The 26,363-nt window shown below is 40.5% G+C and overlaps 2 protein-coding genes across 3 annotated transcripts in view; both read left to right on the top strand.

Annotated features, from left to right (window-relative positions):
• rxrgb (retinoid X receptor, gamma b) overlaps positions 1-15,846 on the top strand; it is a 29,543-nt gene extending 13,697 nt beyond the window's left edge. The window contains exons 2-10 of one of the 2 annotated variants that reach the window (XM_017407363.3): positions 5,660-5,895; positions 9,344-9,488; positions 9,752-9,931; positions 10,873-11,063; positions 12,756-12,885; positions 13,743-13,875; positions 14,417-14,508; positions 14,647-14,752; positions 15,374-15,846. In XM_017407363.3, coding sequence (XP_017262852.1) covers positions 5,660-5,895; positions 9,344-9,488; positions 9,752-9,931; positions 10,873-11,063; positions 12,756-12,885; positions 13,743-13,875; positions 14,417-14,508; positions 14,647-14,752; positions 15,374-15,521 — 1,361 coding nt within the window. In that variant the 3' untranslated portion in view covers positions 15,522-15,846. The remainder of the gene's footprint in view (positions 1-5,659; positions 5,896-9,343; positions 9,489-9,751; positions 9,932-10,872; positions 11,064-12,755; positions 12,886-13,742; positions 13,876-14,416; positions 14,509-14,646; positions 14,753-15,373) is intronic. The other variant, XM_017407362.3, reaches the window with a different exon arrangement.
• Positions 15,847-17,569: 1,723 nt separating this feature from the next.
• Positions 17,570-26,363, top strand: part of lmx1a (LIM homeobox transcription factor 1, alpha) — a 15,410-nt gene continuing 6,616 nt past the window's right edge. The window contains exons 1-3 of the mRNA XM_017407150.3: positions 17,570-17,785; positions 17,939-18,157; positions 24,928-25,148. Of these exons, the coding sequence (XP_017262639.1) occupies positions 17,979-18,157; positions 24,928-25,148 (400 nt within the window). The 5' untranslated portion in view covers positions 17,570-17,785; positions 17,939-17,978. The remainder of the gene's footprint in view (positions 17,786-17,938; positions 18,158-24,927; positions 25,149-26,363) is intronic.

The following is a 26,363-nucleotide window of genomic DNA, read 5'->3' as shown; positions in this document are numbered from 1 at the left end:
CCGTTTCCTATGGGTAGCACAGCAGCCTGACATATTTGGACATCATGTATACTGGAGCTCACTGAAGGTTGTAATAAGACTGCAGCAGTACCTTTCAGTTGAATCTATAAAACTGCGAAAAACGGTAATCACACATTCTCATATTTTATTCCTTCTGGGCACATCTTTTCTATCGTAGCGCTACACCTAAAAGAAATCTCTGTCATCCTTCAAAGAAATTGGAAATGTTTAACATTACATGCATATCAGAGGTGAGTCAACAACAAAGGCTCATATTTGTTGCATTTATTGCTAGAAGCTTTGGTGATTTATCATCATAACTGCCAACAAACTGTCATTATCACCGGCTGGCGGCTTTTGTGAGTTGCGTGTTCCTCCCCTGGTGCTGCCGTTTCTGGGAACCGTCCGTGTAAAGAGGCTGCTGCATGTAGAAAAACTGCTTTGAACTTGATTCAGGAGTTTGGCAACAGGCGACCTTTGATTGGCAACGCCAGTGGTCAAAGGTGCCCTTCTCTGCTCTGCTCTGTTTGCTCTCAGATAGATGCTCGAGTTCCCGAAGCAGTGCGCACATTTAAGCGAAAACAGACAGGAAACGTTAAGGCTTGTTTCTTTTTTGTGTCTCATGACTGTATTTATTGGATTGCCGGTGCAGAACTTTTTGGTGCCTGCTAACATTTCTCTGTTCTGAAACGTCTTGCAGGCCCGGATTATTTGTTATTTTGTGAAACCAGAAAATTATTTTCTGAAGCCTGTAAACAAAAACAAACAAAACGCATGAATGCACCGTGGCAGCTGTCTGACGTTTTTAACTGTTGTATTTTATTACTACCCGTCATCTTGAAAGTGGTTGAGACTATAATTAATTTGCCTCTGTGTGTATGTGTGTGTCAGTTTTTCTGCCTTTTAGCTAAGTATTTCATGAACCATGGGACGTTTTTTTTAAATAAATCCCTCAGGAAGTAATAATTGGCCTAACATCTACAACTGATTGACATCTGGAGTCAGCATGAGGCAAGATGGCCGCCACAGCTTTTCAACCTTTGCAAAAACTATAACTTTAACTCAGTTAGTTTTACAGATATTAGGCTAAAATTTGGTGTGGTAGTAGTGGAAATCATCTCTAACATGTACACAAAGTGCCAACATGTGACATGTTACTGTTGGAGTCAACCCTGTTTGTCTGTGAGCAAAATATCTCATGACCCACCGGACAGATTTCATTGAAACTCACAGAAAGTAATCACTGGATTTACAATCTACAACTGCTTACCTTAATCCACCTTTGCAAACACAAACATACCCATAACTTAGATATGTTTTTATAGATACTGAGCTAAGATTCAGTGTGGTAGTAGGTGAGAGTCATCCCCATCTCTTACTTGAAATTCTAACATATCGTAAGTTTTTTTGTTTAAATATTTGTCATGCAAGGGAAAGGGTGATATGCATTCCCTCAACGAATGCTAGTTGTTTTAGATATAATTTTAAAATTAAAAGCGCGCAACAGTGTGTGTGTTCCTGACCACTTAGATGTGTCGAAGGGTGGCTTTTTGCATGGAGGTGATTTAGAATAGGTATTGTACAGCTGGTCGATGCAGGTTATTCAAGGATATACCCCCTTTGACCGGCACTGGGACAGTTTATGCTGTTTTGACTGTTGGCCTTTCTTCCTTATACACACCCATACACGCACACACGCGGGTAAACACCTCCCCCCCCTGCCTCCAAAGCATGCTCACCTCTCCAGTCATTCCCTTACAGGCATCCCACCAGCTGCTTGTCCGTGTGCTTCAGTTCCCCCTGGTGCATTACTCATGACTACTGAAGGGTTTGAGTTTGGCACCGCAGCTTGCATATACAAGAAGTGGAAGCTGCAGAAGCTAGCGTGCAGAAAAAAGTCCATATAGTCTTCAGCTACTGATGCAATGCAGTGTTTTAGTTTTGAAGTTGGAAAACTTGGGCAGATGGCTCCGGATTCAGTTACAATTCAATGAAATATTCATGCCCCATGCAATTGTGTGATAAAAGCTTTATATGTAAACATGTAAGTGTTACCCATATGTTTAAATGTGGTAGTTAAAATCAACAAATGCTTATCATATTTGCTATATCATTAACAAAATATGATGAGGTTTGCAGAAAAAGACAATTATATCCATGCTTGCAATCAAAAGTTAATTGAAATGTCATAATTATGACACTTCTAATAGTAATTCAACATTTTTATAATGTTTCTAAGGATATGCAATAGTTTGAGACAGTTTGAAGTCCAGAAGTCGTTTTGCCTTCTTACACGGTTAAAATCTTTGTTTTTCAATTCTCAACCACCAACTTTCCATTTTTTCTCTCGCATCTCTCTATAATTTTTTTTATCTTGTTGTTGTTCATGTCTTCAAAAGTATGCTTCCAAACTTTCACACTGACATTGTCCCTCTTGCTACATCTTCAACTGAAGACAGAGCTCTGTGAACCCCAAAGGGAATTTGCCATGCACAGACCGAGAGGGGTCAGTGCACAGAACCAGACACAGTACATGCTGTACAGTGGTCATTTATTACATAAGCCTGTTGACTGGATGAACATGCACTTGAAAACAACACTGCGAACACTCCCGTTATTGTTAAATTTAAATTTAGGTAGTTCGTTTTGTTCCTTAATAGTCTACATGCACACAGTGTGAAGTGTTTGAATGCTTTAAAACAGGATTTTTGTTGCGAAATCTCTCTCTCATATCCAGTTCGCTCTGTGGGACAGAGAGTGAGGCCTTGATGCTTTTCTGTGTGCAAAGGATAGCTTATGCAGAGCTGGAGAAAGTAAAGCAGGGGGGCTATAGTCTCAGTGCTAAACAGGAAGTTGCGCAACACCTGATCCCTGGCATGTACGCAGAGAGGGACTGACTGACCAGCTGGGTTTCAGAGTGTCACCAGAAAAAGTGTTACTTCCAGCCAGGAAGACAACACAGCAGCATTCCTCACTGTTTTCCTTTTCAGAGGGGGGTAAAAAATGAAAGCATCTGTTGTTCCTAGAAGTTTCCATTTCCTTTAAAAACAATGTTAGTCTGTAAACAAAACAATGGACTGTAATGCTGTAGAGGGTTAAGTACTGAAGCAGCATATTGAAACGCTTGCAAAACGTCGCAGCAAATTGCTCTGTGCAACTTTCAAAACTCCTGAAAGCTGAGGTCAGCTGAGCAAAGTCAAAAAAAAAGATTTCAATACAACTACAACTAAAAGTGTTTCAGTTCAACAGATCATTTAAAGCTTTAGGTAAAAATGCTTAAAACGCTGCAAAAATGCAGTCTTTCAGTGCTGAAAGACTGCTGAAATTTGTTGTCAAAGTTAAAACAAAAAAAACAGAAGCTTAAATAAGCAAAACATTAGCTAAGAGCTACAATTGATAAATTGTAGGTAAAGGTTAAAGCCAGTAAAACAGTAGCTAAAAGCTAAAATGAGCCAAACTGTAGCTAAAATCTAGAAAATCTAGAATCAGCATTTACACAAATCAAAAGAAACCTTTCAGTCAATTAGTAAAATAAAATTGATCACTTCTCTGTTTCACATTAGCGTAAAGAAAGACCTTAATTTTGTCACATATGAACCTGAAATTCACTGTCTCACGTCTTTATTTAATATGTAAAACTAATATATTGTGGAAGTGTCCTGTTTGACTCACTGATGCTGATGGACAAGATGCTGTAGTCTCTCATATCTGTATATCATATTTGTTGACTACAATTTTTATTTTCATTTTTTTTATTGGAGGTTCCTGTGGACAACAGCCAGCTGCTTGGACACCCAGAGTCAACAAGCTAACATTATACTTCGAAAAAACACATTTTTCTAAACTGTCAAGCACTGTAAGGTGCCGCATTCGTTTTAATGCTTTTTGGTTCATTTGTGACTCAGCGTTGTAGCCTGTTGGGGCTGCAAACAAAACAAAGCAATCTGGACTGTGCCAGGTGCTTTTTGTTGTGTTTTCATGCCATCCTGCCTCTGCACACCTTCACACACACACACACTCTCGCACACACACAGATCACAAAAATGTGACATTTAACTGGGACTTGTGGCATTAACGCCCATTATCACTCTGTGTGTGTGTATGTTTGGTTGACTGATTCACAGACGCACAAGCTTCTACACGATGAACCAAATGTTTATATATTTAAAGTAGGCATGTCATCACTCATCAGTAGCATTTTGCTCAAAAAGACACAATTGTATTCATTGTTTTGAGTCAACATCAGCCAATGCTGCATTATGATTGCCTCTGGCATCTGCATTCATTACGTTGTTTGTTGTGGCCGGGACAAGAATGACGTGATTTGCTAAAGTTTGTGTGGCTCACAGCTACAACACATGCATGAAAAAAATTACACTCCATGCCCTGTTAGCCAGCTGACTGACAGCTTTTCTAAGTAGGTCATCTATGTAAATGCCAGCCTGTCAGTTTACATCAATGGACGCAAAGCAGAGTGTGCGCCCTGTGACCGAAATCAGGTGGTCTTGGTGCTGTTTACCCATACCTTACAGAACACCGACAGCACAGAACCACATGGCGTTGTTGACCAGCACAATCTCATGTGCTTGGGCTGATGTGATCCTTAAAGATGTACATGGGTTTATTGGCTATTGTGATTTAACACGGGCAAAACTTAACTCCATTTTTATGCTAATTCAATTAAATTCAGTTCAGTTCAGTTCACTTTTTTCATTTTCATAGTTACAACAAAACTTGTGCATCACATGAAGTTCATACTGGAGACATAAAAGGCTATAATGCAACAACAGAAGGCAGCCAAAATAAGATAACCATGAATAGGAGACAGTCGCAAGGTCGCCAAACAGAGACCGTGTTTCAGGACTGAACCTATTGAGGATCCAAGAACATATTGCACATTATATAAAAATTGCACTCCAGGCTGTATTGCAGACAGGACATAAAAACACTTGCTATTGTTGACACACTTTTGTCACTCTAAGGCAAAAATAAATATCAGTCATTTGGCTGGTCTCTAAAGAATTGTCCTGTAAATCCATTAAAGGTCTAATTTTTTGAATCTTTATGAAACCTGTTTACACGCTGCCAACAACAAAGCAATTAATCAAGTACACTTCTTCACATGTCTACGTACAGAACCTGTAAATTTGTTACAATGGATTATTTTTAATAGATCAAGGGACTAATGGGGACTTGGAAAAGGTCGCTCATGTTCACAGCTTGACAGTCCAGTTCCCTTCAGCTGTCTGCTTTTGTGTCTGTCAATTTTTCTGGGTTTTCTGTCTGTTTTGGTTCAGTTTAAGCTCTGCTTTTAATTCTGAAAGGAGCTCTTATAGACCCATTTTTCACTTGCTGTTCATCTAGATGACTGACAAGCTAGTGGAGTATTTTCCTCAAGAGTCAGTTGAGATGATAACAAATTATTAAAATGGGTTTAAATATCAGACCTAGCTGTATTATTTGGTCAGAAATGTGACTCTGAATGGATTGGAGTTGAGTTGTGTTTGATTTATAGATATGTTTTAATGGAGTGCTTTATTTGAGCATAAAATATGATTTTAATGACTTTAAGTTAAATAAGCATGCACTCAATAAGCGTTTTATGAGCGTAAAGTATGTTTGCTTGAATAGTATCTGACTGCACGTCTTTCTCCTGCAGATTCATCTGGGCCAATGAGTGCAGGTCACACTCATCCCCCTTCCATGGGCAGCATGGTGGGCCACCCCTCTGTTATCAGCACCTCCAGGCCCTTACCGTCCCCCATGTCCACCCTGGGCTCGCCGATGAACGGCCTGTCATTGCCCTATCCCGTCATCACGTCGTCTCAGGGATCACCCTCTGTACCTCTGCAGTCTGCTCCCAACATGAACTTTGGACCGCTCAATAGCCCACAGGTGAGGAAATGTGTGGGTGTTTGATGGTCAGAAGATAAATAATAAATCTTCGTTTTACTTGTTTAATTATATATTTTTAATCTGTGATAAAAATGTGGTGCTATAGCCTCTTGGATTCCATGTTTATTTCTGTAAACTATTCAGATAAGCAGTTGAAAATGGCAAAAAAACAACACATTTTTGAAAAGTTGATGTGTTGAATGTAACTAAATCCAATTGCTCCTTTTGGCGAGGAGATCTCCTGGCATTGAACTTTGATGTTCTTGAAATCTCAGACAGGAGAATGAGAGTAAGGGAGATCCAATGTGACTAGCTGGAATACCTCGGCTCCCCCCCCCCCCCCACCTCACCCTTCTACTGACCTTTAAACTTCTTGACCTCTAGGTCATCTCTGAGATACTACTGTCACGCAAAAGGACACGAAGCCCAGTCCCACTTTGGCCCTTTAATAGATAAGGGGAAGACAGGCGGATAGAAAGTCCAGGTTTTTTCATGATTTTTCAGTTTTTTTCCACTCATCTGGCTTATCTTTTGTTAGAAATATAATGCCAGAACTATGTGTGATTGTAAGCTCCTTGTTTAGTGAGTGGCACAGTTGGCTACTAGAAGAGACAGCCAATAGAGATCTCTCCTTTAAGTGGTCCGTTGTGTAAGCCAAAAAGGATGAGGGCTCCGATGATCAGCTGCACATACAGTAAACACAGACACTCACATGCATATGGTGTTTCGATGGCTGAATCGAGGCCAGTGCTGCAGGCCACGACAGTCAGCGATACACATTTCCTCCCTCACAGTATGAACAGTTTGGGCCCCGATGTGATTGTGCGGCGCTTCATTCTTTTCACTGCTCGCCAAAAGCAGATACTGACCATGCTGTCATGTCATGTCGCATCTTGTGTGTTTTTCATGGGTGAAATGGTGTTCAAGTGGGCTGCAAGTGGCAACATAACAATGCTCTGTGGTGGAAACTCCATGCTGCCCCATTTCAAACATTCAATATTGTTTTAATTATCTAATGCCATTGTTCATTCTTTACATGTTTAGTTTTTTAGCCAATTACAGCTATTATTAAGAGCTATTAACAAAATCAAAAAATATAAAAAATAAAAATTATTTTTTATATTTTTTGGTACTTTTCATTTGCATATATTTCAAAAGCACATAAAACAAATTAAAGGCCTAGTATTCCTTGAAGGAATGCATATTGCTTGCCTTTCATGACAGAGTTTTAGACTATGAGCATCTTATGATGAGAGGGGACAGAGTTATCATTGTTTTGTTCAAACCTTGTAACCTCATGTAATATCGCAAGATCTTACATTGGAGATCACTCTCAGCTACTACCACACCAAATGTTAGCTCAACAGCTGCACAACTCATTGAGTTATAGGCCTTTTTGTAAGCAAAGACGATTTCTCTTTTAAACCCATTACTACTTTTGAATGTTTAGTTGGAGTTGTCTCTGTGTTTATTTGTATTCAGGGTTACAACTAATGGTTAATTACATCAACAATTTGAGTCAATGATTATCTAAAAGAACTCATTCATCACTGCAGTTCTCTGAAAACCCAGCAGCCCTGTTAAATGGTTAATTCTTCCAGCTGTGTTTCATCAGTGTTATCAAAACTCTGCTGTTTCCTCAAAATAAAAATTTCTGTTAAAGGAGAAATATTTTTGTGCACTTTCATAAGCCCAAAAGATTTTATTTGCACGGTGGAGTCTGGCCCTGAAAAGACCTAAATACATCCAAGGAATACCAATAAATAATGTATGATGCATCAATAATCTATAGAGTGTTTTTGTACCTATTTTCGACAGCAGTTTGTTGGTAATCTAAAGCAGCATTCTGTCTGAACAACAGCTTTTTTTAAAAAAAAACTCTTTTTTAGTTCATGTAACATTAATTATTTGTGACAGACAGTGTTGCACTCTGCAGAGGATTCGCTGCTCACCCCTGACTCACCAATGAGCAAGTATGCAGGAGCTGATGTTTCATTTAACTGTGATTATTTACCTCTGGGCATCCACACTAGGAGAAAACCATCACATTCAGAGAAAGCTAAAAAAAAAAAGAACCAAAAAAAAAACAAGAACAAGGACAATCCGTGTCTGTAATATCCAAGTTCAGGCTGCCCTTAGAGGATCTTCAGAGTGCACGTTGTAAATAAGTGATAGGAAATGCACGAGGTGACTGGAGAAAGGCTTTTCTATATGTCACGCTGCATCAAACACATGGGTCACAAGGGGACATGTAGGAAATCCTGCTCTCCAGCTGTTTTGCAGATGTTTGCAAACAAACACAAAAAAAATGCGTTAAAGGCCTAGCATTTCTTGATGGATTACATGTTGCTTCCTTTAGTCCAGTGTTTCAAATTAAGATCATTTTATGATGAGAATTATTATGGGCGATCTCATGCGTTACTGTGAGATGTCATATGTTGTGGATGACTCTCAGCCACTACCACATCAGATTCTACTGCAATATTCATACAATTAACTAAGTTATACCCATTTTTGTGCTTTTTTAAGGTCAGGTGGCTGTGGAAGCCGTGTTGAATGATGTGGACTCCAAATGGTAATCTGTTGTAGATGTATATCTAAGAATTACTTTCTGCAATTTTCATTTAAATCCATCCAGCAGTTCATGAGGTAGAACCAGACAGACAGACACACACACACGGGCAAAAACTTTATCCTTTCGTGGGAAATGAATACACATTCTGCTGAAGTCTGAACAGTGGCAAGGGGTCACAGGGCAAGAGGATGATAAGAGACTGAAAATATGTAGAAGTCAAAGGAGGACTGACTTGGGTTTAAGACTAAGCACAAGTCAGACTTCTATGAAATGTTTTTCCTGGATGGGAGTTTTTCTTACTGGAAAGAAACGTAAATGTTTTTTTTTTTTTGAGGTCATCATTATTGTCATTCCAATACATTTCCTTTTTAATGTTCAGCAACACATTATAAATATTTGATGAAATTTTAAATTCAGTTTTTTTTGGCCACAAATGTTATGGATTCATTTTGAACATCTTGTTTAAAATTCATGTGAGACTCTGTTAGACTGCCCCCTGCTGTTTGGTTTTGGAACTGCCTCGCATGAGATTCCTCTCTTGCGCCTCCCTCATCTCCCTACATACATACATATAAATATATATATAAAAACAAGTACGACAAGACTCGTGCTGAGGTTTCAGCTCCTCCCACTCATGGAGCATGTGATCACTTGCTGAGACACTTTCACAACAAAGTATGTGGGCGGGAAGGGAAAAAAAATGTGATCAAGCAGAAGACAGAATGAAAAAAGAAAGGGGGGGGAGTGTCATGAGACTGCTGAATAGTTTTCACTTCCTTTGCACTTCCTCCACCGCTCTGCCCTGTTCTGCTCAGCTCTGACCACCTCGGCTTCAACTCTTCGTTCTCCCTTTTGTCTTCCTGTCATCCTCAGATGAACTCTATGAACAGCGTTAGCAGCTCAGAGGACATCAAGCCCCCGCCGGGCCTGCAGCCTCTAGGAAACATCAACTACCAATGTACGAGCCCGGGAGGGATGTCGAAACACATCTGTGCTATTTGTGGGGATCGCTCCTCAGGTAACGTGTGAGGGTGAGGACAGAGGAGAAGGATATACCAACAGATATACACCACAAACACGCACACACTGTCAGGCATTGTCTCAGATTGTTTTCTTCCTGCACAAGATCTGATCTGCTGTCCGTGTATTTGCAGTAGCAACATGTTTTCAGTCAATTCAAACATGCGCTTTAAAAGAGGATTTAAAGGCAGCACTGTGAGTTTTATTGTGCCAATATTGTGAGATGAAGCAGGACTGACGCTGTGGATCCCTGTTCCACAGGGAAGCACTACGGTGTGTACAGCTGCGAGGGCTGCAAAGGCTTCTTCAAGCGCACCGTCCGTAAAGATCTCACCTACACATGTCGAGACAACAAAGAGTGCCTAATAGACAAACGCCAGCGGAACCGCTGCCAGTACTGTCGCTACCAGAAGTGCCTGGCCATGGGCATGAAGAGAGAAGGTGAGTGTGCAGATGTAAAAAAAAAAAAAACTTTAGTCCAGGATGCACAGAAGTGATGCATTTTTATTTGTGGTAAACATTTTTGAGTTTTGGTTTTTGCAATTTTGAAAACTCGAGACTTACTTGTGAGGTTGTTAACAAAAGAAACGTGGAGTCAAACTATATTGAAATACTGGTTATGTAATCTGTCATTATGGTTAGTCAGCTGACCTCCCATACTTATAAAATTATGCAAAACAAACCGTATTTTACTGGAAGCGGAGCCCAAATAGCAAATAGCACACTACTACTCACAATTATTTCCACTAATCTGTTCGTTTGTCCGAATGAATGGATTGTTCACTTTGAGTAAATTCAAAAAACAGAAATCAGGTTGAATGTGTAAACATCAACGTTGTCAATATAATTTGAAATAGAGAAAAAAATAACAGTTAAAAGGGTTGAAAACATTAAAATAATGATTTTTTTTTACATGAAAGTTATTAGAACAAAAACAGTCTTTTTTTTTTTCGGACAATTAACTAAGTGCTTTAGCTTCATTTCTACTTCCAATTTATTTTAAACAAAAGCATCAAATCCCGTTGTGTGCAAGATTTGCAACACTCTGTAAAGTAACTAATTGCTTATTATAGGCAACGTCACAAGTATGAAAATATTACAAATACTCATGGAAAGTAGACATCGTTAATGTCATTTTTGACAGGACTTTCTGCTACATTGCACCATTAAAGTTTCTTAGTGTCTTCCTTTAAATACCAAATAAATACATTTTTTTGAAGGAGCGTAGCTTTCACGAGGACCCCTGTTTTTGTCTTTTAGTCCAACTGTCGAGCAGAAACCCTCCTTCAGTGTTGTGAACAACTCCTGCTGTTATTTGCTGGCACCTAGAATAGGATGTCAAACATTCTGTTCTTGACGTGACGTGTCTGTTTTGTGTGTGGGTGTGTGTGCTCATGTGGGTGTGCGTGCAGCTGTGCAGGAAGAGAGGCAGCGTGGGAAGGAGCGCGGGGAGAACGAGGTGGAATCTACCAGCAGTTTTAACGAGGACATGCCCGTCGACAAGATCCTGGATGCTGAGCTGGCCGTGGAGCCCAAAACAGAGACGTACAGCGATGGCAGTCCAGGAAACTCTGTAAGAATCTCACTCTCTAAGCCTAGTTAGGGCCAAACCTATAAACTATAAGCAAATCTCTGGCATGAAAGCGATGGCTTCAAAACTTTTTAGTTTTTGATTCAGATAATAAAAGTTGCAGAGACTCATGACCCCAACTGCTGCTGGTTAAAGTGCACAAACAATACTAATAAGCCATTTAACAAAGAACCTCACCAGTCATTAAGTCAGTATATTATTGTTAATCCATTTATAGCCACTTCTTTTATGTCTTTGTAAGAGTTAAAGGGACAGTCTAGGCATTTTTGGAAGTGATTCTCTGTCAGAGGTCACCAGTAGTTATCAGCTGTGACATATTGCGTGTGCCGGTGGTGGTGACACTGCGAGTGTATCAATCTGCTGGTAGCTGAGGGAACTTTTTGATTTCACTGATACACGCGCAACCTCACCACCATCAGCAAATACAACGTCTGTTTGCAGCTCGCTCAGCACACAGGCGCGTGCGTGGCGACACGGACGTTGTGCGGTCGGGAAAACGGCGACAGACTTCTCAAACGGCGTCCTGCAAAAGTGTGGAGGTTTGACAGCGTTCTTTCACGCCCGTGTTTTGGTTTTGCAAAAAAGTTGATTCACGAGCCTAAGTATTTAAAAACAAGCCCTCGTTCGGCTCGCAATTTGCCTAACCTGGATGAAGACTTTTGCCTATTTCTCTATTCTCTGGCTGATAAGGTACTGATTATTGATAACTATTGAACAGAACATCACTTCAAAAATGACAAGACTATCCCTTTAAAGCTGAAAATCTCATTAACAGTCTTTTATTAAAGCTTATATGATCTCTGCACCCTAACTTTGGGAACCACTGAAATAACGTGACTGAAACCTAATGAAGACAGTCGAATGTACTTTTTAATTGTGAAGCTAATTAAATAGAATCTGATCAGTCCAAAGCAAAACAAAAATGCAAAAACATCTTCAAACACTTATATAGATTTGATTAACGAGCTTATCAGAGACTTTTCTCACAGCTTAATCAGCTTGTGAAAGCAAATCCCGTTTAAACACGCCGGTGTCATAATCTGCTCTGAAGGCAGATTCATTTATTTATCTGCTCAGATCTGATACCTGCTCTTAAAGCGACACTTCAGATCTTTTGAAGTGGGGTCTCTGTGGAAAGATTTGCTCTGCTGTAGACGCGAAACTGACGGCAGTGTGGAGGTTGATAAAATAATGTTTGCAGGAGCCATTATGAAGTGGTTGGGACTGTAGGAGTTTTAAACATCTTGGTCCTGCTCAGACTAGCCGTTAGCTCGGAGTTAAACTCCGCTTCCCCAAATTAAGGTAGTTCATGAAGCTATCTACAACAAGTGAGATACTAACCTTTCATAATCTTTCCATAGAAACCTTTTTTCTTTTAAAAAAAAATCTAACCATGTGTCTGAACTGTCCCTTCAAATCTGAGTACAGCAGACCCTTTTTTTCATCGTTTTTTTGGCTCCACAACCAAACTGATAGTTTGTCTGTCACATGTGAGACTTCTGTCGCTCTGCAGTTGAAATACAAGACTGCTTGAACTTTTACAAAGTCATGAGAGGAAACCGCTGGTTCACGAAGTCCTCAATTTAGCCACAGCTGTACCTGCTATCTAAGTGTAAATGTCACTGGAGGATATTATAAGCACAGTCATTTACTGAATAGTTTGTTCCTCTTCAGACCAACGACCCCGTCACCAATATCTGCCAAGCGGCAGACAAGCAGCTCTTCACCTTGGTGGAGTGGGCCAAAAGGATCCCCCACTTCTCCGAACTCCCTCTGGATGACCAGGTCATCCTCCTACGAGCAGGTAGGCGTGCGGACACAAGCGCACGCGTTTTTCCTATGAGAGTAAACAGCCCTTAGTGGGACCCAGATTCCTTATGTTTGTGTAGTATTTCTTCGCAGCGGTTGTTCATCTCCAGTCAGCACATCTATTTTGGCGTTTTGCTTTGTTTTTTTTTTACATTCACTCAACACATCTTTGCCATCTAGTTTATTAGAGCAGCGACACCAAATATATATCTGGACTATTTGCCAAGTCCCAGCAGTGCGGTTTGCAGCTGCAGCTCCTGCGCTGGTTTCTGCTGGTTTCACACTCGCGCCTGGATGAGGAAGTCATGAGCGGGACCCAGTAAACGTCTTTACAGCAAAACTCAGAAAAAAACAAAAAATGATTATAGAAATTGAATGCCTAACATTCCTTGAAGAAATCCATATTGCCCGCCACCTTTTGTTGAGTTTTGATGACATCCGTTGGGTGGTTTAATGAGATTTTTTGCTAACAGACAGGCAGGGTTGACTCTAACAGTTAATGCTTAGGTTTAAGCAGTGAGGTTGTGCAATGTGCTGCGTTTGTAGTATGTGTCAGGGAAGACTGTCAGCTGCTACCACACTCAAATTTAGCTCAATTTTTGCATTTGCTTAGTTGTATTCTATCAGTTGTAAACATACATCTAATGATTACTTTCTGGGAGTTTCATTGAAATCCGTGCAGTGGTTTAGGACATATTTCACTAACAGTACATCTAAACGTAGACATACACACAGACACGGGCAAAAACATTATTACTCCAGCTTTGCCTTCAGTGACAGGTGATAAAGGTACACCACATAACTCTGAGAGTACATTGTTTTTATTGTTTTTTTTTTTTTTAATCCGCCCAGGCTGGAACGAGCTCCTCATCGCCTCTTTCTCACATCGCTCAGTCACGGTTAAGGACGGCATCCTGCTCGCCACGGGTCTTCACGTCCACAGAAGCAGCGCCCACAGCGCCGGGGTGGGATCCATCTTTGACAGGTAAGGAACGCTCAAACAAGAAACGATGCTTTCCCACATGGTCCGCTGAAGTTGAGCGTACACTGCCACCTTTTGTTGGTTACGGGTACTGAAATGGAGCGTGAATGAATACTTAAACTGCACCGATGATCCTCAGACGATGTATAAAGACATGCATAATCTGCTTTATGCTGGGATATTATCATTATATTATGAGTTTATTTTCAAAATGCAAATGTGAAAATGCTCCAGCAGTAACTATTTGACCTTATCAGTGATTACATGACAAAACAACAACAGATGGCAATTTGGAGCAAACTTACCTCTGAACTGTTCCCCATAAAATGCATCATATTACTCTCACAGCAGAGGAAGAAAGGCTCGGGAGACATTGATCAGACCACGTTTTCTTCTTTAGATGAGGATTTCAAGCAGAATGATTTCGTTCTTGTGTTTCAGTTGTGTCATTTTCTGTATGCAATGAAAAATAATTTCAATTCGGAGAACTATTTGAGAGTTATTAAGTTCCTGCTAATGTGCTGTTAATCTTGATTTCCTGCAGGGTCCTGACAGAGTTGGTTTCGAAAATGAAAGACATGCAGATGGATAAAACGGAACTCGGCTGCCTGCGAGCCATCGTCCTCTTCAACCCAGGTCGGTCTGGTCTGCACATAAGAAGCTCAAAAGCATTTCTCAGAAAACTGCTTTGAAATTCTGAGGAGGGTAGTTTTATGTGCTTGCAAACGGCAAGACGGAAGTTAATATATGAGCTTGTTGTTAACTTTGTTTCAGACGCAAAAGGTTTGTCGAACCCATCAGAGGTGGAGGCGCTACGAGAAAAGGTCTATGCTTCGCTGGAGTCGTATACAAAACAGAAGTACCCAGACCAGCCTGGCAGGTAGGAAATGCAAACCATTACAGCATTAATGTGCTTTAAACAGCACTGTTTGATTCCAGCAGTAGATAAGACTAATTCACAACACATGACCAAGTTTTAGGCAACATCTTTGCTTAAAACCTGGCCATTAACAGTTGGAGTCAACCATGTTTGTCTGTTAGCAAAATATCTTATGAACCACTGGATGGATTTTAATGAAACTCTAAGAAACAAATTATTGGATGTAACTCTACAACTGATTACCTTCTGGAGTCAAACTGCTTCAAGACAGTTAAACACTTAGTTAAACACTGTGGCATAAAAGATGGCAGGTGACATGCATTCCTTCAAGGTATAAATGTGAAACATAAAAATGCACCATACACAGCTCTTTGCAGATATTTAGGAACTAAAAATAAAGAGAAAGCATCAGTAATCCAATAAATTGTTTATAAGTGCGTAAATTTGTGGTCAAGTAATATCTGTATCAGTGCATTCAGTTTCAACTTTCACAAAGTAAACAATAGCTACAGTGGTATAGATAAAGGAACAATTTTATGCTACTAATGTGTCATTTAGAAGTCACTGTGTGCAGCTAGATTTATAAAAATAAATATTATAAAACTCTCTTGTGGTTTGCAGGTTCGCCAAACTGCTGCTCCGCCTCCCCGCTCTGCGCTCCATCGGCCTCAAGTGTCTGGAGCATCTGTTCTTCTTCAAGTTAATCGGGGACACGCCCATCGACACCTTCCTGATGGAGATGCTGGAGGCGCCGCATCAGATCACATGACACCCAGTCCTCCCCCCGCCCCTCCCCTGTATATACTCCCCCACACTGTGAGCGATATGGAGGCCGAATAAAGAGACTTGATTGAAACTGTAAAAGAACCTATTTTCTACCGAGAGCAGCAGAATATTTGAAATAGAGGTAATATTTTGCGGTTGTGGGGAGCGTGCACTGTCCAAACAAATTCTACTAGAGTTGTTAACAGATTTTGTAAATAGATAATTTTCTGGTATTTGTTTTTAAAGACAACCTGTTGCAAATTAAAGAGGAATCATGAGGAGAAAAAAACAACAAAAAAAAACATCCCTGCATTTAATAAAAAAATACATTTATTAATTCTTACTGAATAAAGTTATTTAAAATGTAAGTAAAATGGTTGTGTGTTTGTTTCATTATCTGACAGAGCTGCTTGTTTTTTTCTACTTCCTTAATGAAGTGTTTCCTACCTATGATTTTGCATTTTGTCCACTAGAGGGCACCAAAACATCATAATTTAGTGTTGTGAAATATCTTTTTCTGATGCAACCCGAAAAAAAAACCCCATCTAAAATATACAACAGTAATAGTAATATTTAATTTCTGGCTTTCATTTCAAGACCACATATGCAGAGTTTCACAACCCACTGTAGGGTCCTGACACCATCTTTGAAACCAGTGGCATATCTGATAAAATGGCAAACGCATCTTTGCAGTATGATAAGCATTTATGGGTTCGAGCAGATGATTGGTGTTGTTGATGCTAAATAAGAAAAAAATACATAAGAAACAAATTAACTACGGACAAATGTGAAATTAGGAGACAAAACAACAGTAAGTTTTTTAGAGCTATCAAGTGTCTTACACATGATACCTTCTCATTTTGTGTATTGATGATGGATTCAGATCTGATGACTCTGCCACAGAGTGCAGGTACACAAAACTATAAATTCCCTAAATAATCTGGTTGGTAGTTTGATCTTGGCTCCCCCCTCACCACATGCCAAAGTGTTCATGTTTGTGTTTATGTGTGAATAAGTGAATGACTTGCAGTCTAAAAGTGCTTTAAATGAGTCAGAAAAACTAGAAAAGTGCTGCATAAATGCAATGCATTTACCATTTTATTCTGTACAGTGTTACTGTTGGTGAAAAGATGTGAATAACACCTGTACTTGACATCCCCCGTCATGTAATTCTTCTGGACAACTTGCAGAAAAAAAAGCAAAATTTAACCTGTATTGCCTTTCACGCTGCATTCTTCAATCAGCAATACTTCTTTACCATTCGTTGCTGCTGGCAAAGGGAAAAACAAAAAAACTTTCCAGCACATTTGCTTTTAAATTCTCACATTTTCAAATCTACCTTCCATGTTTTTGGCTTTGAAAGAAACATTTGGACGCTTGCAACGTCACTTCTGTTCTCACTGCAGCCTTACTGCTTTTTGCACAGGTCAGATGGACGGATCAGTCAAACCACAAGCTTAAAGGGACGCAGGTTTACCCATCCCACCTCTCTGCGTTGCCACGGCTTACCAGAGACCGTCTGTTCAACAGAGGCAGGCACCCAGCTTAATATGACATTGTACTGAAAAAGCTCTGATACAATGTGTTGCAGTTTTGAACAGTTTATTTAGACAAATGAGTCTGACATTCTGACAGCTTTGTGGGGGACAAAGACACTTTTAAAAAGGGTTCTATCTATCTATCTATCTATCTATCTATCTATCTATCTATCTATCTATCTATCTATCTATCTATCTATCTATCTATCTATCTATCTATCTATCTATCTATCTATCTATCTATCTATCTATCTATCTATCTATCTATCTATCTATCTATCTATCTATCTATCTGTCTGTCTGTTAAAAAAGTGAACTTTTAACCATTGCTTTCAGGTTGTAAACAATAAGAACGGAGTGCGGCTCTTTGTGGTATTCTGTGTAGGCAGGGAGAGGGGAGAAAGTGACAGAGCCAGGGAGGAGGAGAAGGAGGGAGAGGAAGGGGGGAGAGACTGAGGGAGAGGTAACCTGCACCTGCACATGGAGGAGGACTCTCCGTCTCCTTCCCGTTCACTCCTAATAGGATAATTGATAGAGAGCGCGTTGAGTCCATGAGCGTGGCCTCGGAGAGTCTGAAGGGAGCAACTTTTTCTTTTTCCTGCGCTGCTGAGCTGCAGGAACCTGCAGGAACCCGCAGCCGGACTCTGAGCCGCCGGAGATGCTCGGAGGAGAAGAGGCAGTTTTCTAATCCAAACACTTTTCTCCCCGTCCAGGAGCTCGCATTTTACTGGTAAGGGTTCTATCACCTTAAAAAAAAAAGTTTCTTTCACTTTGTTTCCCCTCCTTTTTCCGTGAACTACAGTAACTACAGTTTCTTTTTAAAAACTAAAGGGATTCACTCTGATTGTTTTGAAAACTTTTCATTAAACTTCCTTCCCTCCAGCTCTTGAAGAAAGGAGGGATTTGATCTGTCCGCCGCAGAAATGGACCCGAGGGCAGTGTGCGCGGGATGCCACCGGCCCATCAGGGACAGATTCCTGCTCCGAGTCACCGACTGCCTCTGGCACGAGGAGTGCGTGAGGTGCGCGGCGTGCGGGGACGCCCTGAGGAACTCCTGCTTCCTGCGGGACCGCAAACTTTACTGCAAGCGGGACTACGCCGAGTGAGTGCAGACGTCAGGGCTGTGTGTTTTACATCATGCTCACGTTATTTGGCACGAAAACACCTTCGGGGCACATTTTGGTTAGAAAGCTACTGTAGGAGCAGTTATACTTTTGCAAATTGTCACGTCTCTCTTGAATAATTCAATTTTTTTTTTCCTGAAAAAGCAGAAACGTTTTGGGAATAGGAGTTAAAGCAAATGCAAGTTTCCTCTTGAGTTATGCTGAAGTGAAATGAGCTGGCCTAAAACAAAACAAAACAAAACAGCAATTTCAGATAAAATCCTAATAATTGTATTTTATCGGTTTGACAAAAAAAATCAAGTTTATTATATATGTCAATGGGGAAAAAAAATCAACATTTCATATTTCAGGGCACCCTAAACAATCCAGTTTAATTCAGTTCATTTCAATTCAATTCAGTTTGTTTATATAGCATCAACTCACAACAAAAGTCAACTTAGTCATCTCTAATTACAGCCAATACATTCAGATAGAGTACATTATGAAACGGTAATTAGTAAAAGTTATCTGTCTAATCACTCATCCTGAGAAAAAAGAAAAAATGTGTCCTTGTGTGTCTCTCAGAGTGCGCATTGTGTGGATTTTGTAGGATGCCAGCTTGGGTCAAACGTTCAAACCTGTTAAAAGAATTAGAACTTCAAAAAAAGGAGAAAAAAAAAGTATTTTTAGGAGCTGCAGCTCATGGTACTGCAGTGAGCTCCTCTTAAAGTTTGCACTTTTTTTCCCTTCAAAGAGAGTTTTTTACAGAAGTAAATGTCATCTTCATCATTATTGTATCGACAGCATCATTGCTCAGTGGGCTTTCAGTCAGTCAAAATAAATAATAATAATAATATAACACTGTTAAATATTTTGATCTGCATCAGGATGCTTTTTACATATATTTTATTGTGATTGTTGTTTAGGAGTGACTCATTTTTGCTGAATTCACTACTGAGCTGCAGACCTGTTTTATTTCATTTGTTTAGTAGGATCATAATAAATAATTGTGCGTCATTCATCCAGTTTTCACAGGAGAGCCCATGTCGACATGCTGACCTTGGCTAAGAATGCATCCATGTGTGTGTGTGTGTGTGTGCATGACAGACAGTGATTGAAAGAAGAGAAAAAGGAAGTGATTCCCATTGATAGCAAACAAATGCAGGTCTGCTCACTTAGTGTTTTATAATCCGAGTGCATTTTCCGGGCAACCCCTGGTGCTCGTCTGCGCAGTGACTTCCAGGAAACTTGACACAGTGGATTTAGAGAACAAGGTGACTGGGGAAGGACGGGGGGTGTTAAGGGAGCTGGAATGTAAGGGAACTATTGTTTAGTGTATACATCCACACATGCACAAAGTCACACCTTCACACACAACCATGGGGTACAGAGCTCAACTGACACATTGTCAAAATGTGTTAAGATGTTGAGGGCTAGTGGCGTGGCAACTGCAAGCTGGGGATGGCATATGGTCCCCTCTGATACCACCAAAGAAAAAAAAAAAAAGAAAAGAATCACCTCCTTTTTGCCCACCACCTCAACCTCAAGTTCTTATCTCATCTGAACAAGAGCCACATATAACCTACCCAGCCTAAAAGGCGGCCGCTCACATTATTTCTGAACAATTTAATGATAGTTGTTCTGCCAAGCTGGGAAGCAAAAACTTTTTTTTTTTGTCGTACAAAGTAGTCAAATTTTTCAACCTAGAAGTCTGTGTGCTTTAAATTTTAATATTCAAAAAGCGACTTTTGATCTGATTGGACATTGTTGATGTGTAAATCTCCTGCAGACATTTTAGGGACATATGGAAATCCGAGTTGCGAAAATCCAAATTTCAAAGTGCCTGTGTGGAGAGTGGAGACATCAGTGTTGAGCAAAAGTGCAGAGCAAAGAGCAGAACTGAGGTAATTAGGAGAGTAGAGCCATATGTCAGAAGGTCTGGCGTAGAGAGGGTGAGGATGGTGTGAACTTATTTTGGGGGACAGTGCGCTCCATGAGCCCTGGCGTTATGTGCAGTGGCATCTGGAAGGCTCCTCGTACGGCAGGCCCTGTGTTGAGCAATGGGACGACGCCCAGTCGACCGTGAGATATCTGAGCTGATCAATTAGCAGGAGGCCTGGTGCCAAAGCTCCACCTCTGAAACCCCCCACCTCCCCCCTCCTCTGTCCTGTCTGTATGGGTGTGACGCCCCATTTTCACACTGAGACCCTCAGTGAGCTCTTTAAAACTGTGCCAGAATTTTTCTCTCCAAACACATTGTGTCTCTCTCCCCCTCCGTTGTTTTTTAGACGCAGCACTCGTGTGATCATTCCATACTGTGTCAACATTTGTTTCTTACCACACGCTGCAACGTCTGTCTGGATCTTCCTTTGTTTTTACCTTTTTCGGTGTGGTCGAGTGCCAGCCAGACCAGCAGATTTGCTCTATTAGTACTCTTTTGTAGTAAAAAAAAAAAAAAATTAAAATGCTTTCTGACAGACTGAAAAGCTGTAAAACAAAATGCTGTTTTGTTGGTACTGCTGTGCGATCTGAAAGTGATAATTAAAAAGAAAAAAAGTCATAATTTTCTAAAATACAAATAGAAAAATAAATGCTTTCAGATTTGCAAAGGTTATACACTAAGCACCTTGAAGCATTATGTGAAAGTATGTTTACATATATGTTTATTATGGTGTGTATATATATTTATATATATATATATATATATATATATATATATGTGCACAATCTTGCATGCAATATTTAAGATGTCAAGATCAGAGTCTGTGTTGTGAATGACTCTCAGCTATTACCACATCAAATTTTAGTTCAATTACACTCAGTAAATCTGAGTTACAGTCATTTTTTGTGTTGGCTGATGTGAATTAGCTGTGACGGCCAATTTGACTCCAAAAGGTAATCAGTTGTAGATGCACATCCAGTGACTACTTTCTGAAAGTTTTAATAAAATCTGTTCAGTGTTTCTTGAGATATTTTGCTAACAGACAAACAGGGTTGACTTTAACAGCTTTTCGCAAAACTCTCACACAAAGTAGAGCTCAGCTTATGTCTTGTTGATGACTCCTAGCTACTATCACACCTGATTATAGCCTAAAAACTCTAAAACTGACTGAGTTAGATCCATGTTTTTGTGCGTTTTAAGGTCAGTTGGCTGTGGCAGCCATCTTGAATCGGGTTGACTCCAAAAGTGAATCAGGCAAAACCATTCTTGTCCATGACGGGCAATAATTAATCATGCATATGTGTGCCTGACCTGAATCAGTCAGTCAGTAGGTTACATGGAGAAAGCGGTCGTGTCATTTATTAAAACAGAGACGGCGGGATGTTTAGGCTGGTGGGACTATCAGTAGATCTAGATCAAATAAACAGTTGACTGGGCTGGAGGACTGAACAGCAGGCTGGTCATCAGAGCAGCAGCGTGACTGGTGCTACACTTGACCTGAAGATGTGTATCTGATACGCAGCCTGTGTTGGTTTGTGCTCAGCAAAGGATCCAGGTTAACCTGATCCAGAAACAGGATCTGTCTCTCTCTGCTTGTCCAGCAGACCAGCAGTCAGTTCGCCTGTCAAAGGTCATCTCTGAGGTCATGGCGAGACCAATAAAAGTGAAGATTTTCTGAAAAATGTTTAAACATTAGCTTAGAAATAAGCGCGTTATGTCAGAGAGCAAGATTTTGCTGACTAATTCGTCTGTGCCGGTCCTGTCACTAATTGCCGTGTCTAAATCCACCGTGACTGAGTGTTCCCGCTCTCGGGGCTGAGTCGCGGGGCCAATCATGTCAGCGGAAACTCTGAAATATTAAACACCTGGAGCGGCTCTGTAAGTATCGGAGGTGCTCTTACCTTTGCAATAATGACTCTTAAAACAACGGGGGCTCATAAGACAGGCTGGACAGTAATGGAACAGCGATTCTCGAAACACGAATGATCTCAACACATTAATGCCCACAGTTTGCTATCCGCTGACATCTAGCATTAGCATCAGATTGAGTACTTTGCCGTATCACAGAGACCCACAAACATTCCTGGTATTTTCTCAGACACACTTCCTTTGTAATGCTTGGCTGATGCATCTTGTGTTGCCACAGAAATGCACATACCACTGACGGTATGTCGTCCATATTAAAACACATACCTTTGAGGACGCTGGGGCGGACGATACGAATGGGTCAAGTGGTTCGGATGGCTCTGGGAATGAGCTTCATTGTTTCCATAGTTACCTCGGGAAGCCAGTAAGGGATCTGCAGCAGTGTTTGGCTCTAAGATGTGATGTATTGAAGGACTCCTTCTTCAAGGATGTTTGCTTTATGCGTAGTCTGTATTTGTTTGTAAGAATGTTTTGTAGAACTTTGATTTGAAACATATCCAGAAGGAAGTCATATGTAATTTCTGGTATATTTAAAGGAGGTTACTGAAATCAAAATCATTAGCAACTTTTCTTTATAACTGCCAAAAGAAAGGTAAAGGCAGAATTGTCTGTGTCTGTCTGTTGCCAAAATATCTTATGAATCACTGGACAAATTTTACTAAAAGTTGCATGAATTGCAGAAATTTGATGTGCATCTACAACTGATTAAACTTTTGGAGTCAGTGCAAATCAAAAAGGCCACCACAGCAGACACTTCTGCGAAAACATACATTTGAGTTCAGTTAAGCAGTACCATTCTGGATCGGTCAAGGCCCAAGTTAACAACGACCGTCCCTGGTCCTGTTGACAAACAGGATGCCGGTGGAAATTGTGCCACTGTTAGTCGAAGACCACAAGGAGGAAAACATGCCAGGAGACAGAGGGAGAAGAGGAAAGTCAAGAGTATTGGACTGAGGGTAGCAACTCTAAACGTAGGGACAATGACAGGCAAAGGTAGAGAGCTGGCTGACATGATGCAGAGGAGGAAAATAGATGTGTTATGTGTGCAAGAGACCAAATAGAAGGGCAGCAAGGATCGCAGCATTGGGGCAGAGTTTTACCATGGTGTGGAAAGGAGAAATGGAGTAGAGGTGGTCCTGAAGGAGGAGTTAGCAGGAATTGTAGTTGAGGTGAAAAGAGTGTCAGATGTTTTGAATGTGTGATGTGTCTGAAGGTGGAAGTAGAAGGTTTGATGCTTAATTTGTCAGTGGTAATGCTCCACAGGTTGGATGGGATGTAGGAGAGGAAGGGAAAGTCTGGAAGGATCTTGATGAAGTGATAGAGAGTATTCCCAGGGGGAGAGAGTGGTGATCGAAGCAGATCTGAATGGACATGTTGGTGAAGAAAACAGAGGCGATGAGGAGGTGATGGGCAGGTTTGGTGTCAAGGAAAGGAACCAGGAAGGACATATGGTGGATTTTGCCAAGAGGGTGGAAATGGCTATAGTAAGTACCTATTTCCAAAAGTGGGAGGAACACAGGGTGACCTATAAGAGTGGAGGCAGGAGGACACAGGACTACAGCCACAGTGACTAGAGAGACAGGTAGGAAGGTACTTGGTACTTGGTACAGCACAGGTTGAATGACTGGGAGATAAAGTTAGAGAGGCCAGACTGAGATGGTTTGGACATGTGCAGAGGAGGGACAGTGGGGATATTGGTGGAAGGATGTTAGAGATGCAGCTGCCAGGAAAAAGACAAAGAAGAGATATATGGATGCAGTTAGAGAGGACATGGGGGTAGTTGGAGTGAGGACAGAGGATGCAGAGGACAAACTTAGATGGAGGAGGATGATGGTGACATTTTACAAAATTGCATTAGATAAAGCATAACATTATTTTCAAAGTTTGATCAAAACAGCTACAACATTTTTCAATGTAAGATCATTTTCATCTACTGAGGCATGACAGTTTAAACAAATAGCAAATGACATGGTAGCTTTTCTGTTTGCAATAATAACAAGTAAAAGTTTCTAAAATATTAAGACAAAACATAGTATATTAGTTCAGCTACAAAAGCTTTTCTATAATGTTTGTCGTGTAGATGTAAATCTTCTACAGTAAAAATCTCTGTACAGTAGAAGTTTTGGAGAAAACAGCCCATCATCACACAACAGTAGTTACACATACTGCATTTATTTAGTAGTTAAAAAGAAAGAAGACAACATGAATTTGTTCTTTTGGTTGGCCATATTCAGTTAGTTTTTGAAAGCTGCTGCTTTCTCATGCCTCTTTGCTGACTGGTTTGGTGACCCAGTCAGGTCTGGAAACAAACACCAGCTCCAGAATGATGACGCATCATCCTGCGTGACAGACCCAAAATGCGGAGGTGCCAGCCAGCGGACAATGGTCCTGCTGCTTGGGGGCTGGCTCAGTCTTTGTCCAACTCTGGTTAAGCAGACTTAAAGATAATTCCACGGATAATTCCTGCGACCAGTGGCTCAGTCTCTCCCACCAGGAGAGCTGATTCCCCCCCTCTGCCTGGAGCCATGGCCTGCCGAGAGCCCCTTTTTTCCTGCGCCCCTGGATAGCACGGCCTCGGACACAGCAGTCAGAGCCACGGCAACAGACTCTGGGGCTAAGCCCACCAGCCCCGGTTGCCAGGCGCTAAGATACACACCCGACACACCAAGGGTATGTGTCTAAATGGTTGAGGCAGGAGGGGGAGGGAGGAAAGGGGAGAAGTCAGGCAGGGGCAGTGGTTTTGAGTGACAGCTCGACCCAGCAACATAACCCAAATCTAGGGAGTGTATTTTTTTCTCATAAAGTCCTGTTTTACTGTGGTGTGAATGGTCCTGTCTAACCAAAACAAAAGCATTGCTTCCTGTTAAAGTGTTCGCACTCTTTGTCTGCCTTTCTGTCCAGTCTGTTTGCAGTGCGCTGTGGGGGCTGCAAGGCGGCCATCTCTCCCGCGGAGCTGGTGATGCGGGCGGGGGCCTCCGTGTTCCACCTGCGCTGCTTCACCTGCAGCGTTTGTTCCTGCCGCCTGCAGAAGGGAGACCGCTGCGTCCTCAGGGACGGACAGCTTCTGTGCGCTAGAGAGGAATACCACCAGTGTGTGTCCAGCCCGCTGTCTTCAGACACAGGTACAGACGCCGCACACACCAACAAATGAAAAAAAAAATTATAAATTTGCAAACCTCAAATCTATTGTCTTTAGGTTCATCAAATTATTTACACTAGCTTGTATGTAAATCTAATGTTTAAAAAAGATACTAAATAAAATAAAAATTAAAAAATAATTGGGCAATTTTCTACTCAGTCATAATATTTTACATGTATTTTAGAATTAGGCAATTATTGTGTGAACTATGAGTCAAAATCCTTTATTAAGTTTGGTTTGACTTAATTGTCACTGTCAATTTTAGGTTAGTTGAACTAATTTTAAAGCTAAATAAATAATTAGAGTTGTAACAGTAACAGTAATACTTAAAATAAATTGTATAGGTTTTGCCTGGTTTATTTGTGCTACTGTTTTTCAATTTGATCTGTTCTTTACACAAATAACACAAAATACAGCTTCATATAACTAGATTATTTTTTGTCTCATACATAGAATGAATTTAAACAAATCTAAGTATTCATTAAATAAAAAAAACATTTATCAATGACAAGAAGCTTGACCAACTTAGTTAAAATAAATCAGACTCAGCTTTAGTAAAAAAAGAAACAAATTATGTTGAGCCCGCCAGATTTTTTGGATTACAGCAAAAAGTAATAGCTTTATCATTTAAGAAAATCTTTCCATATTTTTATGTTCATTCAGCAAATTATTTCTTTAACAGTTCAGACTTTAAAATTCTCACTTTTAACAACAAAATTGTTTTTAAACTTGTAAAATTGTTGCTCCAGAGTGTTTAAATGGGGTTGTACTAACTATAATAGAAAGTAATGTCACAGCCAGACAACAGACAGCAAATTAGCACTTTATAATGAGAATCATGATCATTTAATTATGTAATGCTTGATTTTTGCATGGCTTACAGTGATTTAATACATGCAGGATGTATCATAAATTACTACTGTTCATCATTTACAATTTACCAAGTGAAGATGACTTTTGCTTAAGAGTCCAGCTTATACACAAAATACATTATACATAAAAATGATAAGAAATCAATTTAAAGCAAATTAAGCTTTAAGTTTAATTTTGAGTTTTATGATTTAACAGAGGCGCCGAGCAGGAGTGGGCATACTTGTTGCCCCCATCTTGGTGCCTGTACGTTGGGGTTTACCCCGGTGAACGAGAGGGTAGCCTCCCTCCGCCTACGTGTGGGGGGACGGGTCCTGACTGTTGTTTG

This window comes from Kryptolebias marmoratus, linkage group LG24 (assembly GCF_001649575.2).
Source record: "Kryptolebias marmoratus isolate JLee-2015 linkage group LG24, ASM164957v2, whole genome shotgun sequence".
NCBI classification, from domain to species: domain Eukaryota; kingdom Metazoa; phylum Chordata; class Actinopteri; order Cyprinodontiformes; family Rivulidae; genus Kryptolebias; species Kryptolebias marmoratus.
This window is presented reverse-complemented; position numbering and strand designations above follow the sequence as displayed.